The sequence below is a fragment of the Muntiacus reevesi genome, chromosome 9, assembly GCF_963930625.1.
Source record: "Muntiacus reevesi chromosome 9, mMunRee1.1, whole genome shotgun sequence".
Lineage (NCBI taxonomy): Eukaryota > Metazoa > Chordata > Mammalia > Artiodactyla > Cervidae > Muntiacus > Muntiacus reevesi.
Window position 1 is genome coordinate 33920140 of NC_089257.1, and position 17355 is coordinate 33937494.

The window sequence follows — 17355 nt, forward strand, 5'->3', positions numbered from 1 at the left end:
CACACGAGATACTTGATGAGTGGAAGCTATCACTAAACCAAGTGATAAACCCAAGACTTCCCTGCTGATGCAGTGGATAGGAATCCACTGCCAATGCAGGGGACACTGGTTTGATCCCTGTTTTGGGAAGATTCCACACACACCTGTGTGTCAAAGCTACTGAAGTCCATGTGCCTAGAGCCTGTGCTCCACAACAAGAGAAGCTACCGCAATGAGAAGCCAGGGCGCTACAAAGAAAAGTAGCCTTCGCTTGTTGCAACTAGATAAAGCCTGTGCAAAGCAACAAAGACCCAGCACAACCAAAAATAAAAATAAATAAATAAATAAACTACAAATTCAAAGAGCAAGGAAGACAATACAATTATCATGGATTTTAATTTTAAAAAATATCATGTAAACCACATAAATGAAATACTTCTTGCTAAGCCCAACTGTCTTTGCCAGAAATGATACTTGGCCTTGTTTTGGTTTCTTATAAATCCAATCCAAGTGTAAAGGAAACACAGACCTCTCCTCTACCCACCCCCTTTACACCTACTGAAAAATTGTAAACACTTACAACATTCAGTGCCATAATGATTACAAAATTGATACAGACTGCAGCAGCGGAAGTTGCAAACTGCCAGTGTTGTTTGATGAAATTCCACTTGAATGATGCAAACTGTTCCATGACAACCAGGCGGTACACCACAACGGCAAACACTGCCGTGATCACCAGAGAAATCTACAAAATGGGAGACCGGAAGAGACATCCACGTTTTGCATTATTAAAAAAATAAAAGCAAGAACATAGATCCAAAATACTGAACCCAAAAGCTAAAGAAATTTACTTTTCCAAGAAAGCGTACTTAAATTTAAAATTTCCTTTAAAGAACTGACTTACACTAGAGTCAAAATAAACAGTGTAAGACTCAGTTGTTATAGTGTGATATGTTGTTCAAATCTCAACTGTCACATACATGCTTGGTTTTAAAACAGAGTATCTAATTTTAGGACGACTTACATAATTTCCATTTTATCTTAGGTGATCTTTGTTTCTCCCAGATAGCATTTTATTTAAAAGTATGCACAAATTCCCTCTGCAATTACTGCATGACCTGCTGTGATTTTTATTTTGTTCAATAGTATGTATGTACCACCAACATACTGAACAGGATACAGTTTCTTACCCCCTCAGGGTCACAAAATGAGTTGGTATTCTAGAACTTCTTTCTAAACCTGGAATCCCACAATATTCTGAGATTGATGGTTCTACTTTACCATGAAGAATATTCCTGAGATAGAAACAAGAAGACGAGTGACTTTGTCTGAGGAAGGCTGATGTGGCTCAGGTTTTCCACTGATAGGATTCACTCGCTCCATCTTGTAATACTTTGCTTCAAACTGGGGACGAAGGGTTTCCTATGAGAAAAACTAAAGTTAACTAAATATCTAAGAAATAAATTTAAAAAATCATCCAATATTGACTAAATTCCTGGAATTTGGCCTACTTCTATGTCAAGTCTTGGCAAAGATGCAACTTGCAAAAAATTAGATGCAAGATATTTTCCAAATAAACCCTAAACCATATTTTAATTAGCATGATTTTCCACTAATGGAATTTAAGGAAACATTATAGAAGTGCTCTGAGAAAAGTACATATTTCATCATTGGTGTCTATTATATTCATAAAATAACAATGTTGTTAGTAAAACAAAAAAAATCGAGGGAAAACTGAATGGTGTTTAGCTGCTTCCTGCTTAGAAGTTAAGGCAGTGAGTGATTTCCTGCACGATATGTTATTCCAGTTTCTTATCTCCTGGTCTCTTAACATCTTACCTCCTCTTCTTCCCATTCAATAAGGTCCCAAGTATAGGTTAGTGTACTTCTTCTCCTTTTCCAAAACTCCAGGAAGACTGTGGCTATTAATAAGAATAATAATATTACTATTATAATTCTTACCTGACAACATCACATTCTGTAATCATTGCCTTTCTTCTTTGAATTGATGTATTTACATCATATTATTAAATAATTAAAATTAACTACATTTGTATTAAATTCATACAGCTGCAAGTTTTCTTCCCTTACCTTCTCCTATGTAAATTATCAACATGCACTCTCAATGGAGAGTGATTGTTTTTATTGGAATAAATAAGCAGAGACTTTTGTTAGCATGACCTTGATCTTGTGAGGCTGAATTGGTGATGAAGCTGGAGGATAAGAGGCCTTCAGGGGAAAAGGGAGCTTAGTTATCAGGGAAAAGCTGGGTTTCCTGTGCATGGAGGTAGAAGAGCATTTCGGAAAAGCTGAAGATGACGCCCAGTAATTCTGCTCCTTAGCAACTATGCCTTTATTTTTTCACTCCTATCTTGCTATCGTGCATACTTTTCTCAACATTACAAAAATTTCACAGATGCACATGCTGCATCCAGTTCTTGTGCCTTCATGTCTCATGTCGATTTCCAGTGGCTTTCCTTTGTGATCCAAATTCAGTGGCACAGAGTAAAAGAATCACAGGGTCAAGCATGTAAGAGGAGTAAGGTTCTATGTGTAGTTTGAAGTTATTTATTTTAAATTTACAAAAAACAAGGTCCAGAGTGATCAATATATATCACTGACCTTGCCAAAGCATCTAGAACTTTTTCCTGTACCTGTTTTTCTCCCACACTTGAAGGTTAAGTCTCTTGAGGGCCTTTTTCCCTTAGCATTTTAGTGCTTTGCACACCGAAAATGTTTAATAAATTAACTGAATTAATGAACAATTAGGGATTGCAACTCTGACTCCTGGGCAAGTGTTCTTTGCATTATTCCAGAGGTTTTCATGGAATGCTCCATGAAATTTCACTGAAGACATTGGAAGAGAGTCTCTTGACAGAGAATTACTTTCTTTATATAAACATATATTAAGCAGTCATGTTCAAATTTTATTTGGAAATATAATCATTGTTGAAAAAGTTTTAAAAACTATTTCACTATACTTTGAAGAAGGGGAGTGGTTAGTGAGAGGGGGATCAGGAGCAAGAGCTCAGTTCCAAACAAAAATGAAGTAATGTCTGAATATATTGAGCCCCCAAAAGAATTTCAAGTATTGTTTTCACCAGAAGAGATAAGGATTTGAAGCCTTCTTAAAAGGAGACCCAGCTGAAATGAGAGTGTGTCAGAGCAAATGCTTGGCCACATCAATGTGGACAACACCCGAGAACAACTGAAGAACCTTCCATTCCCCAGATATTTTTTCAGCAACATCTGCAAGCATAATGTGCTTCCCCACACAGCATTGCAACATCACTATACATGAAGTAGAAAGAGAAACCTCACTAAACAGGTTCTACAATTAACAGAAGGGCCACGCATATGGGACATTTTAAATTTCCCTGCTTAGGATAAGTTACTGATTTTCTGGTTAATGCTTTACAGAAATGCATTTAGTAGAGTTTTTTTTTTTTCCCCTGCATGTGTATGTAGTAGACTAACCAATGGAAAGAGCCCATAAATATGTGTGAAATAGTAGATTTTGAATATTTGGGATGGATTGCACTTGACTCAGTCACCACTGGTTAGTTGTAGAACTGGCTAGTCAAGACCTGCTTGCCTGGTTAAATTTCCTCTTTGTCCAAAGACACGGAATCTTTTTCTAACTTTACTTCCAGTTTTCCTCTCCTCTCTCTCAAAGTACTAAGTAAGAAATAAAACAACACATATCTATGTTCTAAAACCATGAGAAGGCCAGTATTTGATATAAGCACTGAAAATCCTTCCCAATTTCTAAAATCAGACATTCTTCCCCATAGGGAACTTCATTAAGAAATATCTCCTCGAGTATTTTCTCGTGGCCTTTCTTTTTGTCTTCTTCTTCTGGGACTCCTATGATTCGAATGTTGGGGCGTTTCACATTGTCCCAGAGGTCCCTGAGGTTGTCCTCATTTCTTTTGATCCTTTTTTCTTTTTTCCTCTCTGCTTCATTTATTTCCACCATTCTATCTTCTACCTCACTTATCCTATCTTCTGTCTCCGTTATTCTACTCTTGGTTCCCTCCAAAGTGTTTTTGATCTCATTCATTGCATTATTCATTTTTAATTGACTCTCTTTTATTTCTTCTAGGTCTTTATTAAACATTTCTTGCATCTTTTCAATCTTTGTCTCCAGGCTATTTATCTGTAACTCCATTTTGTTTTCAAGATTTTGGATCATTTTTATTATCATTATTCTAAATTCTTTTTCAGATAGATTCCCTATCTCCTCCTCTTTTGTTTGACTTGGTGGGCACTTGTCATGTTCCTTTACCTGTTGGGTATTTCTCTGCCTTTTCATCTTGTTTAGATTGCTGTGTCTGGAGTGGGTTTTCTGTATTCTGGAGGTCTGTGATTTCTTTTTATTGTGGCGTTTTTACCCAGTGGGTGGGGTTGGACGGTTGACTTGTCAAGGTTTCCTGGTTAGGGAAGCTTGTTTCAGTGATCTGGAGCGTGGAACTTGATTTCTTCTCTTTGAAGAGCAATGGTGTGCCCAGTAATGAGTTTTGAGATGGGTTTATGTGTTAGGTGTGACTTTGGGCAGTCTGTATGTTGACTTTCAGGGCTATGTTCCTGTGTTGCTGGGGAATTTGTGTGATATGTCTTGCTCTAAAACTTGTTGGCTCCTGGGTGGTGGTTGGTTTCAGTGTAGGTATGAAGGCTTTTGGACGGTCTCTTATTACTTAAAGTTCCATGTAGTCAGGAGTTTTCTGGTGTTCTCAGGTTTTGGGCTTAAATCTCCTGCCTCTGGATTTCAGTTTTATTCTTCCTGTAGTCTCAGGACTTCTCCAACTATACAGCACTGATAATAAAACTTCTAGGTTAATGGCGAAAAGATTCTCCCCTGTTAGGGGCTCCCAGAGAGGTTCACAGAGTTACATGAAGAAGAGGACAGGGAAGAGGGAAATAGAGATGAGCAGGAGGAGAAAAAGGGGGACTCAAGAGGAGAGAGACAGATCTATGCAGTCGTCTGTTCCTAGAGTGTTCTCCGTAGCCCAGACACCAGCAAAGATTCACAGAATTGAATTGGGAAGAGAAGGGGAAAGGAGGAAATAGAGGTGTTCTGAGGTAGAAAACAGAGAGTCAAGATTGGGAGAGAATAATCACCACACTCCTGAATAAAAATGGAAACTGAATATTGGATTCTTAAATGTTTACAGTTTATATCATATACTGAAGAACAAAAATTAAAAATCTAGAGTATAGGTTAGACTCATAAAAATACTATATTAAAAACAAAAACAAAAACACCCCCCAAAAAATTTTAGAAATATATATGAGGTTCGGTTTAAAAATAAGGCTTCTCTTCTTTTTTTTCCTTTTTTCCTCTCCTCTTTGTAAGGTTATAGTGTATTGAAAATGAATAATTAAGGAGTAGTAGAGGAGTACTAGAGGACTTTAAAAGAAATAAGAGAAGAAGAAAAATAAAAAATAGAGGAGGAGAAGGGAAAAAAAAGAGAAAAAAAAGAGGAAAAAAAAAAATTTTCCCTAACTACAAAAAATCGTAAGAATTTATGAAAATGAATGTTAAGGAGTAATGGGGGAGTAATAGGGAATTTTAAAATGGGGAAGGAAATAGCCACCCAAGTCCAAGAAACCCAGAGAGTCCCAAACAGGATAAACCCAAGGCGAAACACTCCAAGACACATAGTAATCAAATTAACAAAGATCAAACACAAAGAACAAATACTAAAAGCAGCAAGGGAGAAACAACAAATAACACACAAAGGGATTCCCATAAGGATAACAGCTGATCTATCAATAGAAACCCTCCAGGCCAGAAGGGAATGGCAGGACTTAATGAAAGTAATGAAAGAGAATAATCTACAACCTAGATTACTGTACCCAGCAAGGATCTCATTCAGATATGAAGGAGAATTCAAAAGCTTTACAGACAAGCAAAAGCTGAGAGAATTCAGCACCACCAAACCAGCTCTTCAACAAATGCTAAAAGATCTTCTCTAGACAGGAAATGCAGAAAGGTTGTATAAACGTGAACCCAAAACAACAAAGTAAATGGCAACGGGACCACACCTATCAATAATTACCTTAAATGTAAATGGGTTGAATGCCTCAACCAAAAGACAAAGATTGGCTGAATGGATACAAAAACAAGACCCCTACATATGCTGCCTACAAGAGACCCACCTCAAAACCAGAGACACATACAGACTAAAAGTGAAGGGCTGGAAAAAAATATTTCACGCAAATGGAGACCAAAAGAAAGCAGGAGTCGCAATACTCATATCAGATAAAATAGACTTTCAAATAAAGGATGTGAAGAGAGACAAAGAAGGACACTACATAATGATCAAAGGATCAATCAAAGAAGAAGATATAACAATTATAAACATATATGCACCCAACATAGGAGCACCGCAATATGTACGGCAAACGCTAATGAGTATGAAAGAGGAAATTAATAGCAACACAATAATAGTGGGAGACTTTAACACCCCACTCACAACTATGGATAGACCAACTAAACAGAAAATCAACAAGGAAACACAAACCTTAAATGATACAATGGACCAGCTAGACCTAATTGATATCTATAGGACATTTCACCCCAAAACAATCAATTTCACCTTTTTCTCAAGTGCACACGGAACCTTCTCCAGAATAGATCACATCCTGGGCCATAAATCTGGTCTTGGAAAATTCAGAAAAATTGAAATCATTCCAGTCATCTTTTCTGATCACAGTGCAGTAAGATTAGATCTCAATTCCAGGGAAAAAATTGTTAAAAATTCAAACATATGGAGGCTCAATAACACGCTTCTGAATAACCAACAAATCACAGAAGAAATCAAAAAAGAAATCAAAATATGTATAGAAATGAATGAAAATGAAAACACAACAACCCAAAACCTATGGGACACTGTAAAAGCAGTGCTAAGGGGAAGGTTCATAGCATTACAGGCTTACATCAAGAAACAAGAAAAAAGCCAAATAAATAACCTAACTCTACACCTAAAGCAGTTAGAGAAGGAAGAAATGAAGAACCCCAGGGTCAGCAGAAGGAAAGAAATCTTAAAAATTAGGGCAGAAATAAATGCAAAAGAAACTAAAGAGACCATAGCAAAAATCAACAAAGCTAAAAGCTGGTTTTTTGAAAAAATAAACAAAATTGACAAACCATTAGCAAGACTCATTAAGAAACAAAGAGAGAAGAACCAAATTAACAAAATAAGAAATGAAAAGGGTGAGATCACAACAGACAACACTGAAATACAAAGGATCATAAGAGACTACTACCAGCAGCTCTATGCCAATAAAATGGACAACTTGGATGAAATGGACAAATTCTTAGAAAAGTATAACTTTCCAAAACTGAACCAGGAAGAAATAGAAGATCTTAACAGAACCATCACAAGCAAGGAAATCGAAACTGTAATCAAAAATCTTCCAGGAAACAAAAGCCCAGGACCAGATGGCTTCACAGCTGAATTCTACCAAAAATTTAGAGAAGAGCTAACACCTATCTTACTCAAACTCTTCCAGAAAATTGCAGAAGAAGGTAAGCTTCCAAACTCATTCTATGAGGCCACCATCACCCTAATTCCAAAACCAGACAAAGATGCCACAAAAAAAGAAAACTACAGGCCAATATCACTGATGAACATAGATGCAAAAATCCTTAACAAAATTCTAGCAAACAGAATCCAACAACATATTCAAAAAATCATACACCATGACCAAGTGGGCTTTATCCCAGGAATGCAAGGATTCTTTAATATCCGCAAGTCAATCAATGTAATACACCACATTAACAAACTGAAAGATAAAAACCATATGATTATCTCAATAGATGCAGAGAAAGCCTTTGACAAAATTCAACACCCATTTATGATTAAAACTCTCCAGAAAGCAGGAATAGAGGGAACATACCTCAACATAATAAAAGCTATATATGACAAACCCACAGCAAGCATCACCCTCAATGGTGAAAAATTGAAAGCATTTCCCCTGAAATCAGGAACAAGACAGGGGTGCCCACTCTCACCACTACTATTCAACATAGTCTTGGAAGTTTTGGCCACAGCAATCAGAGCAGAAAAAGAAGTAAAAGGAATCCAGATAGGAAAAGAAGAAGTGAAACTCTCGCTGTTTGCAGATGACATGATCCTCTACATAGCAAACCCTAAAGACTCTACCAGAAAATTACTAGAGCTAATCAACGAATATAGTAAAGTTGCAGGATATAAAATTAATACACAGAAATCCCTTGCATTTCTATACACTAACAATGAGAAAACAGAAAGAGAAATTAAGGAAACAATACCATTCACCATTGCAACAAAAAGAATAAAATACTTAGGAGTATATCTACCTAAAGAAACAAAAGACCTGTACATAGAAAACTATAAAACACTGATGAAAGAAATCAAAGAGGACACAAACAGATGGAGAAACATACCGTGTTCATGGATTGGAAGAATCAATATTGTCAAAATGGCTATTCTACCCAAAGCAATCTATAGATTCAATGCAATCCCTATCAAGCTACCAACGGTATTTTTCACAGAACTAGAACAAATAATTTCACAATTTGTATGGAAATACAGAAAACCACGAATAGCCAAAGTAATCTTGAGAAAGAAGAATGGAACTGGAGGAATCACCCTCCCTGACTTCAGACTCTACTACAAAGCCACAGTCATCAAGACAGTATGGTACTGGCACAAAGACAGAAATATAGATCAATGGAACAGAATAGAAAGCGCAGAGATAAATCCACGAACCTATGGACACCTTATCTTTGACAAAGGAGGCAAGGATATACAATGGAAAAAAGACAACCTCTTTAACAAGTGGTGCTGGGAAAACTGGTCAACCACTTGTAAAAGAATGAAACTAGAACACTTTCTAACACCATACACAAAAATAAACTCAAAATGGATTAAAGATCTAAATGTAAGACCAGAAACTATAAAACTCCTAGAGGAGAACATAGGCAAAACACTCTCTGACATAAATCTCAGCAGGATCCTCTATGACCCACCTCCCAGAATATTGGAAATAAAAGCAAAACTAAACAAATGGGACCTAATGAAACTTAAAAGCTTTTGCACTACAAAGGAAACTATAAGTAAGGTGAAAAGACAGCCCTCAGATTGGGAGAAAATAATAGCAAATGAAGAAACAGACAAAGGATTAATCTCAAAAATATACAAGCAACTCCTGAAGCTCAATTCCAGAAAAATAAATGACCCAATCAAAAAATGGGCCAAAGAACTAAACAGACATTTCTCCAAAGAAGACATACAGATGGCTAACAAACACACGAAAAGATGCTCAACATCACTCATTATTAGAGAAATGCAAATCAAAACCACAATGAGATACCATTACACGCCAGTCAGGATGGCTGCTATCCAAAAGTCTACAAGCAATAAATGCTGGAGAGGGTGTGGAGAAAAGGGAACCCTCTTACACTGTTGGTGGGAATGCAAACTAGTACAGCCACTCTGGAAAACAGTGTGGAGATTTCTTAAAAAATTGGAAATAGAACTGCCATATGACCCAGCAATACCACTACTGGGCATACACACCGAGGAAACCAGATCTGAAAGAGACACGTGCACCCCATTGTTCATTGCAGCATTGTTTATAATAGGCAGGACATGGAAGCAGCCTAGATGCCCATCCGCAGATGAATGGATAAGGAAGCTGTGGTACATATACACCATGGAATATTACTCAGCCGTTAAAAAGAATTCATTTGAATCAGTTCTAATGAGATGGACGAAACTGGAGCCCATTATACAGAGTGAAGTAAGCCAAAAAGATAAAGAACATTACAGCATACTAACACATATATACGGAATTTAGAAAGATGGTAACGATAACCCTATATGCAAAACAGAAAAAGAAACACAGAAGTACAGAACAGACTTTTGAACTCCGTGGGAGAAGGTGAGGGTGGGATGTTTCAAAAGAACAGCATGTATATTATCTATGGTGAATCAGATCACTAGCCCAGGTGGGATGCATGAGACGAGTGCTCGGGCCTGGTGCACTGGGAGGACCCAGAGGAGTCGGGTGGAGAGGGAGGTGGGAGGGGGGATCGGGATGGGGAATACGTGTAACTCAATGGCTGATTCCTGTCAATGTATGACAAAACCCACTGAAATATTGTGAAGTAATTAGCCTCCAACTAATAAAATAAAATTAAAAAAAAAAAAAAAAAAAGATAACAACCAAAAAAAAAAAAAAAAAAAAGAAATAAGAAGCTACACATAAACATCACTGGGCTATATTAAAATATGAGAACTCTCCCCACAGTCTTGACCAGAGCAGACTCTTAAATTAGATGAATGTGTCTATGTGAACTCTTCCTGTCACTCAATATGGTATTGGCATTTGTACATTAAATAGGCATTCAGTCGCACCTGTTCACATTAAAATGGATACTAAATGAACTGCTAAAAAATTAGGTGTCTACACAAATAACTTGTTAGATTTTTGCCATGTATTTTTAATTAATACAATTTAATCTTTTTAAAGTTCTGGATTTATTTTTCTCGGGACCTTCCTTCTTCTTACCATTCAACTATTTGATATAATTTCTTTAATTAACTCAGTGGAATATTTTCTGATTGTATATATAACACCAATGAAAGTAACAGAAACAGCCCCTGTCTTGCTCACTTCTGAAATCTAGGAATGTCTGCTATTTACAAGGCTTTCAGTAAATGTATGCTGAATGAGTAAATTAAACTATAAAGAATAGAAGTCACCTACAATTCCACATTCATAAACAGTCACTACTGCAATTTTGGCAATCCCATCCAAAGTATTTTACTTAAGAAGTATATTTAGGGCTGATATGTTGCTAATGCTCAGAGATACAACCATTTGTTGTTCAGTTGCTAAGTCATGTTCACCTTTTTGCAACCCCATGGACTGCAGCTTGCCAGGCTCCCCTGTCCTTCACTATCTTCCGGAGTTTGCTCAGATTCATGTTCATTGAGTTGATGATGCTATCTAACCATCTCATCCTTGGCTGCTCCCTTCTTCTTTTGCCTGCAATCTTTCCCAGCATCAGGGTCTTTTCAAATGAGTTGGCTCTTCGCATCAGGTGGCCAAAGTATTGGAAATTCAGCTTCAGCATCAGTCCTTCCGAAGAATACTCCTAGGATTGACTGGCTTGATCTTCTTGCTGTCCAAGGGACTCTCAAGAGTCTTCTCAAGAGTCTTCTCCACAATTCAAAAGCATCCATTCTTTTTTTTTTTCTCTTTTTCTGTCATAAATGAACAACCAGTATGGCATATCTGGTTGTTCATTTATGACAGAAAAAAGAAAGAAAAAACAAATTCATAACTGAACTCTCTAAAGGCATCACGCCCTTCACAGGTTGGCCCTTCCTCTGCAGGAAACCTTCACCTGGATGAGGAAGATGTAGAGTTAACCCCTGGAACAGCTCTGGCCTCCAGGGAAGTGCTTGAGAACTAAAATCAATATCCATTCTGATTGGCCAGTAAGGAGTCCTAGTTCTAAGCATTGTTAAATATTTGTTTTTTCACCTTATAAACATCCCCCTGGAATTGAATTCTTAGAAATGTACTTGACATCATAGATGGATGCCAACAATGATCAAAGAAATTACTAACTTCACTTTTACAATAAATGTAATTTATCTTCTTGATCAAGTTACAGTGACCCCCAAAAGACCATCTAGGAATAGCTATGTGGTGCTGGAGAAAGAGCATGGCCTGGGGTATGGATGTTCTGGGTTTGAGAGCTACTTATATTCTTTTCTAATTATGTGACCGTGGACAAATGCCTGAAAAATGATAAGCCTTTGTTTTCACAATTTAAAAACAAGAATAGTAAAATCATCTTCTTAGAGGTGTTGCACAAATTAACTAAGGTATAATTTATAAGTGATCTAACTATTATTCATTCATTTGAAGAATATAATAGATCGTGTTGTTGTTGCTTATTAGCTAAGTCATGTGCAACTCTTTACAACCCCGTGGACTGTAGCCCACCAGGTTCTTCTAGCCATGGGATTCTCCAGGCAAGAATACTGGAGTGTGCCATTTCCTTCTCCAGGGACTCTCCTGACCCTGGGATCAAACCCACATCTCCTGCACTGGCAGGCAAATTCTTTCCCACTGAGCCAGCAAGGAAGCCCCATAATAGATTATAATAATCTTTTTTTCAACATTCTGTTAGTTGTTATACATAGGGAACTTGGTAGACAGAGTTCTTGGTTTCATTGAATAAAGTTACAATATATTTTTCTGTAGGGAGCAGGAAGCTTTTTCAATTATTTATATTTTGATTGTTTTATAAAAATTCAGTCATATGTGTCGTAACACTGCCATCTTTTTCTGGTGACCCAGCAAATCGTTATTTGTTCTTTTACTTCTTTTGTATTTAAGACAGTAAAGCTGCCTCTAAAGCAGAGGTCCCCAACCTTTGGGCCACGGACCAGTACCTCCTGTCAGATCAGTGGCGATGTCAGATTAGAAATCAAGTGCACGATAAATGCAATGTGCTTGAATCATCCTGACTCCATTCCCCTGCCCCTGGTCCAATGAAAAACTGTCTTCCATAAAACTGGTGAGGTGCAATGAAATCAAAGCTGCTCAGTCATTTCCGACTCTTTGCAACCCCCTGGACTATACAGTCTATGGAATTCTCCAGGCCAGAATACTGGAGTGGGTAGCTGTTCCTTCTCCAGGGGATCTTCCCAACCCAGGAATCAAACCTACGTCTCCCACATTGCAGGCACATTCTTTACCAGCTGAGCCACCAGGGAAGCCAAGAATACTGGAGTGGGCAGCCTATCCCTTCTCCAGGGGATCCTCCCAACCCTGGAATCGAACCAGGGTCTCCTGCTTGCAGGCGGATTCTTTACCAACTGAGCCATCAGAGGAGCCCATAAAACTGGTCCCTGGTGCCAAAAAGGTTGGGGACCACTGCTAGAATAAATAATTCAATTCAAAAATATTTTTGAGAGCACAATGTCCATTAGTAGAGTGCACAAAGAAAAAAAGAAAATGAGTTGCATCATAGTCTCAAAGAGGAAGAAGAAAACTACCATTATAGAGCACTTTCAAATTTCCAGACTTTGTGTTAGACATATTTTTAATTAGCTCCTATCATTTCCACAACAACTCAGGTGAAATAAAGCTTATTATCTCCTTCAGTAGAGAAGCAAGTCGAAGCTCTTGGAGATTAAGTTACCTGAGGAAGTCACTTGGCTGAAATTCAAATCTAATCCAAACACTGACCTTTTTCTATACTAAAGGAAAAACTATTGCTAAACATGACCTGATACAGAACTTTTTGAGCTACATAATCTGCAACATTCTTCTGGGAAGAAATCAGCATCACAGAAAAAATATTTGAGCAGATTTCTAATAGACCTAAATATTAATCAGAAGTCTAGAGTCTGACACCCTTTTTTGTTTTGCTTGGAGTCTAAAAATGATTACTAACAATTTTCTTTTCTTATAAATGTCTCTACCAAGATAGAAATCTTTGCACTGGTCTTTGAGAAGACATTTCCTTTGCAGTCAAACATGAATAAAAATTTGACACGTTGTAACTTAATTGTCTGAAAAGACTATTATTTTTCCTTTATTAAACCACTGTAACTGAATTTGTGAAGATGGACATGCAGAAGTAAGCATAATGCTTCTTGGTTCACAATTCAAGCAAACACTCAGTTAGTCCCAGAATAATTAAACTGCTTCTATTTACAATTTTGATGTGTCTAATAGCTCCCTGTAGACATAGCCAGAGTCTCTGATTTTTCCAAATATGGTTGAGGGAGTGGCCAAGTGTTTTTGATAGCTAAGTATTGCAAGGCTTCAATAATTAGGGATATATTTAGTTTGCATTTAGTGAGATATGTTTATGTGATTTGCAGGCACTTCCAAGTATTGTTCAATTATTGCCAGTTATCCTAATGTAGCAATGAGTTCTGAGGCGACTCCTCCAGTTCACATGCTGACTCTTTCAGGTGCCAGGCTAGGGGATGTATGATGAGATGCACATGTTCCATGTTATCTAGCATTGATAATGGAAGAGAAATAAGATCTAAAATATATGGAGCCAGAAACTACTCCATGCGAATTATTTCACAAACTTTAAGTCATATATGAAACACACGAGATTTTCTCAGAGTTCCAACAATATTAAAAGTGTACATGGCATTATCAATTATGAAGTTGAAATAAGCCTTTCAAAACTGCCAATAATGGAGACTTGCCTGGTGGCCCAGCAGTTGAGAATCTGTCTTGCAATGTAGGGAACAAAGGTTTAATCCCTGATTGGGGAACTAAGATCCCACATGCTGTGGAGCAACAAAGCCCACGCACCTCAACTGGAGAGTCTGTGCACCATCCTCAAAGATCCTGCATGATGCAATGAAGATCCTATATGCCACAGCCAAGACTTGAGGCAGCAAAACAAATTAACAAATCTTTTAAAAAACAGTCAAAAATAATAAAAATAATTTTCAATTAACTGTGCTAGAGGAAGAGGAAAAACTGAATGACTTCTCCATTCCTTCCATGAAATATCTTTTTAAACATCATACACAAAGATTGGGATTCGCTAATGGCTCAGACGGTAAAGAATCTGCCTGCAATGAAGGAGACACAGGTTTGATCCCAGGGTGGGGAAGATGCCCTGGAGAAGGAAATGGTAATGCACTCCAGTATTCTTGGCCTGGAGAACTCCATGGACAGAGGAGCCTGGCAGGCTACAGTACATGGTGTCACAGAGTGTCAGACATGACTGAATGACTAAAACATGCAGAGATAATATAAAATTGCAGATTAAAAAGTAAGACAAAAAGCATTTATGGAGATGTGTTAGGCAACTAATTAATTAAAATATTATTACTTTTATGGATTTTGATTTTACACAGCATTTGAAGTTTTTAAAATTTGTACACTTTTGATATTTTTGTTTTGCATTCTTTTCCTAAAGAGAACTTCCAAAATTGTGTGTCTCCTTCCAATGAATAGCTATTGTGCATCAGACACAAATGTTCTAGATAGCCTGTTCAAATGTTTTACACATACTAACTCACAAAATCCTCAACAGCTCCATGTTCAAGAAATGAAGTTATTGTTATTTTACTGGTAATGCTGCAAAAGTTCAGAAAGTATAGTAGACTTGTCCCCAAATGCACTGAACCCTAGAAGACCAGGTCACTGTGACACCTACAGCAGGGTTATTGGTTTAAAGTATTCATTCAGAGAAGAGGATTTACAACAATGCTGCTGCTGCTGCTAAGTCGCTTCAGTCATGTCTGACTCTATGCAACCCCAAAGACGGCAGCCCACCAGGCTCCGCCATCCCCGGGATTCTCCAGGCAAGAACACTGGAGTGGGATGCCATTTCCTTCTCCAACGCATGAAAGTGAAAAGTGAAAGTGAAGTCGCTCAGCCACTAGGCTCCTCCATCCATGGGATTTTCCAGGCAAGAGTACTGGAGTGGGTTGCCATTGCCTTCTCTGTACAACGCTAGGTGTTTTTAATAAGAATTCTCTCCTGATGCAACACAAAACTGCCTTCCTTTTACTGTAGCTAAGAGCTTATAGAACTGTCAGCTTAGTTAAACCTAACATGTTTTCATTGTTCTCTGCAAAATGTTTATATTGCTTCTAATCCTCTAAACAGATGAGAAAAACACTTGTCATTGTTATTTTTTGTCCATGAACTTATGTCAAAAATCCCTTTAGGTCATGAATAACTTCTTTTTCTTCTGTCCCTGCTTTTAAGCCAAGGAACAAATCTGGATTCTTAAAGTATATAGACCTAGCCTAGGTATCTCACTCTCCCCTCACTCTGCTCCTCTCCAGGTCACGGCTCAGTGCTGAGAACATTCAGCAAATAAACTCTTAAAAACTCTTTTGTTATGAGGTTCAGTTCGGTTTCAGTTCAGTTGCTCAAATGTGTCTGACTCTTTGTGACCCCATGAACCGCAGCACGCCAGACCTCCCTGTCCATCACCAACTCCCAGAGTCCACCCAAACCCATGTCCATTGTGTCGGTGATGCCATCCAACAATCTCATCCTTTGTCATCCCCTTCTCCTCCTGCCTTCAATCTTTCCCAGCATCAGAGTCTTTTCAAATGAGTCACTTCTTCACATCAGGTGGCCAAAGTATTGGATTTTCAGCTTCAACACCAGTCCTTCCAACGAACACTCAGGACTGATCTCCTTTATGATGGACTGGTTGGATCTCCTTGCAGTCCAAGCGACTCTCAAGAGTCTTCTCCAACACCACAGTTCAAAAGTATCAATTCTTCGGCTCTCAGCTTTCATTATAGTCCAACTCTCACATCCATACATGACTACTGGAAAAACCATAGCCCTGACTAGATGGGCCTTTGTTGGCAAAGTTGGGAGGTTATTACTTAGTTATTCTAACTTTTCAAACCAGAAAGAAACAAATAGAAATGATAGGATTTTTAAATTATCCATCTTGATTTTTTTAAAGGCAAGATTAATAAATAACTTGGATCTCTTCCTAAAGGTAGAAACATAAGCTACAATATTATCAATCTCCCTGTTTTGACACTTTATTATATTTAAAACCAATTGTAACTTGATTTAATTAAGTTCATATCAAAATACATCACATAGTTGATATATTAGGCAATGGCCGTCTAAAGACTCTATAATGAAATTAGGACTCTAAAAGATGCAAACTTGTATAATAGAATCCTCCATCATGTGGGAATGAATCAGTTGTGCAGTACTTCCACACAGTGGAATATCATGTACTTGTTAAAGAGAGCAATATCATTTCCCAGCAGACTGCTACTGCTCAGTTAGAAAGAAAAGTTGTTTTAGGTGCTAGCAGTAACAGGATTCCCTTCAGAACTCTTCCATCAGCAGGAGTCCAGAGGGAGGGCAGAATTCTCCATCCTGGCAAGATGTTCCTTCACCTCCTTGCTCAACTGAGACAAGTAAGGGACACTTAGCGGGCACTCCTGAAACTTCACTTCTATGTGACATTTTCAGGTGATGGTTACTTGTCCCCCATACCAATAGGTGCCAAAGATGAGGCATTGAATTTCTTGCTCCTCAGAGCTGCTTCAAGACTAGTTTTTTTTTTTTTTTTTTCTCCTTCCTCCTTAAAGATTCACAGACTTGAGTCTCATATTATCAATTCATACTTTCTACCATCTTTCTCTGTGGAAGTCATTTATTACTCCCTTGGGATACTTCCCCAAGTTTTCTAAAAAAACTTTTTAAGTAAGCTAAGTGTAACTGTTATCAACATGACCCCCAAAATAAATTTTTGAAAGTACAACATTCACCGATAATATTTCTAGTATCTTGACTTCTCAGTTCTTTGCTTTCTCCTACTCTATCTTATGC

The 17355-nt window shown here is 37.7% G+C and overlaps 1 protein-coding gene across 1 annotated transcript in view; it reads right to left on the reverse strand.

The window, feature by feature from the left end:
• The window catches only part of ANO3 (anoctamin 3), a 210480-nt gene that overhangs the window by 51265 nt on the left and 141860 nt on the right, over positions 1-17355 (reverse strand). Inside the window, exons 13-15 of the mRNA XM_065944652.1 lie at positions 1819-1901; positions 1261-1401; positions 560-724 (exon numbers count right to left, since the gene is read on the reverse strand). Coding sequence (XP_065800724.1) covers positions 560-724; positions 1261-1401; positions 1819-1901 — 389 coding nt within the window. The remainder of the gene's footprint in view (positions 1-559; positions 725-1260; positions 1402-1818; positions 1902-17355) is intronic.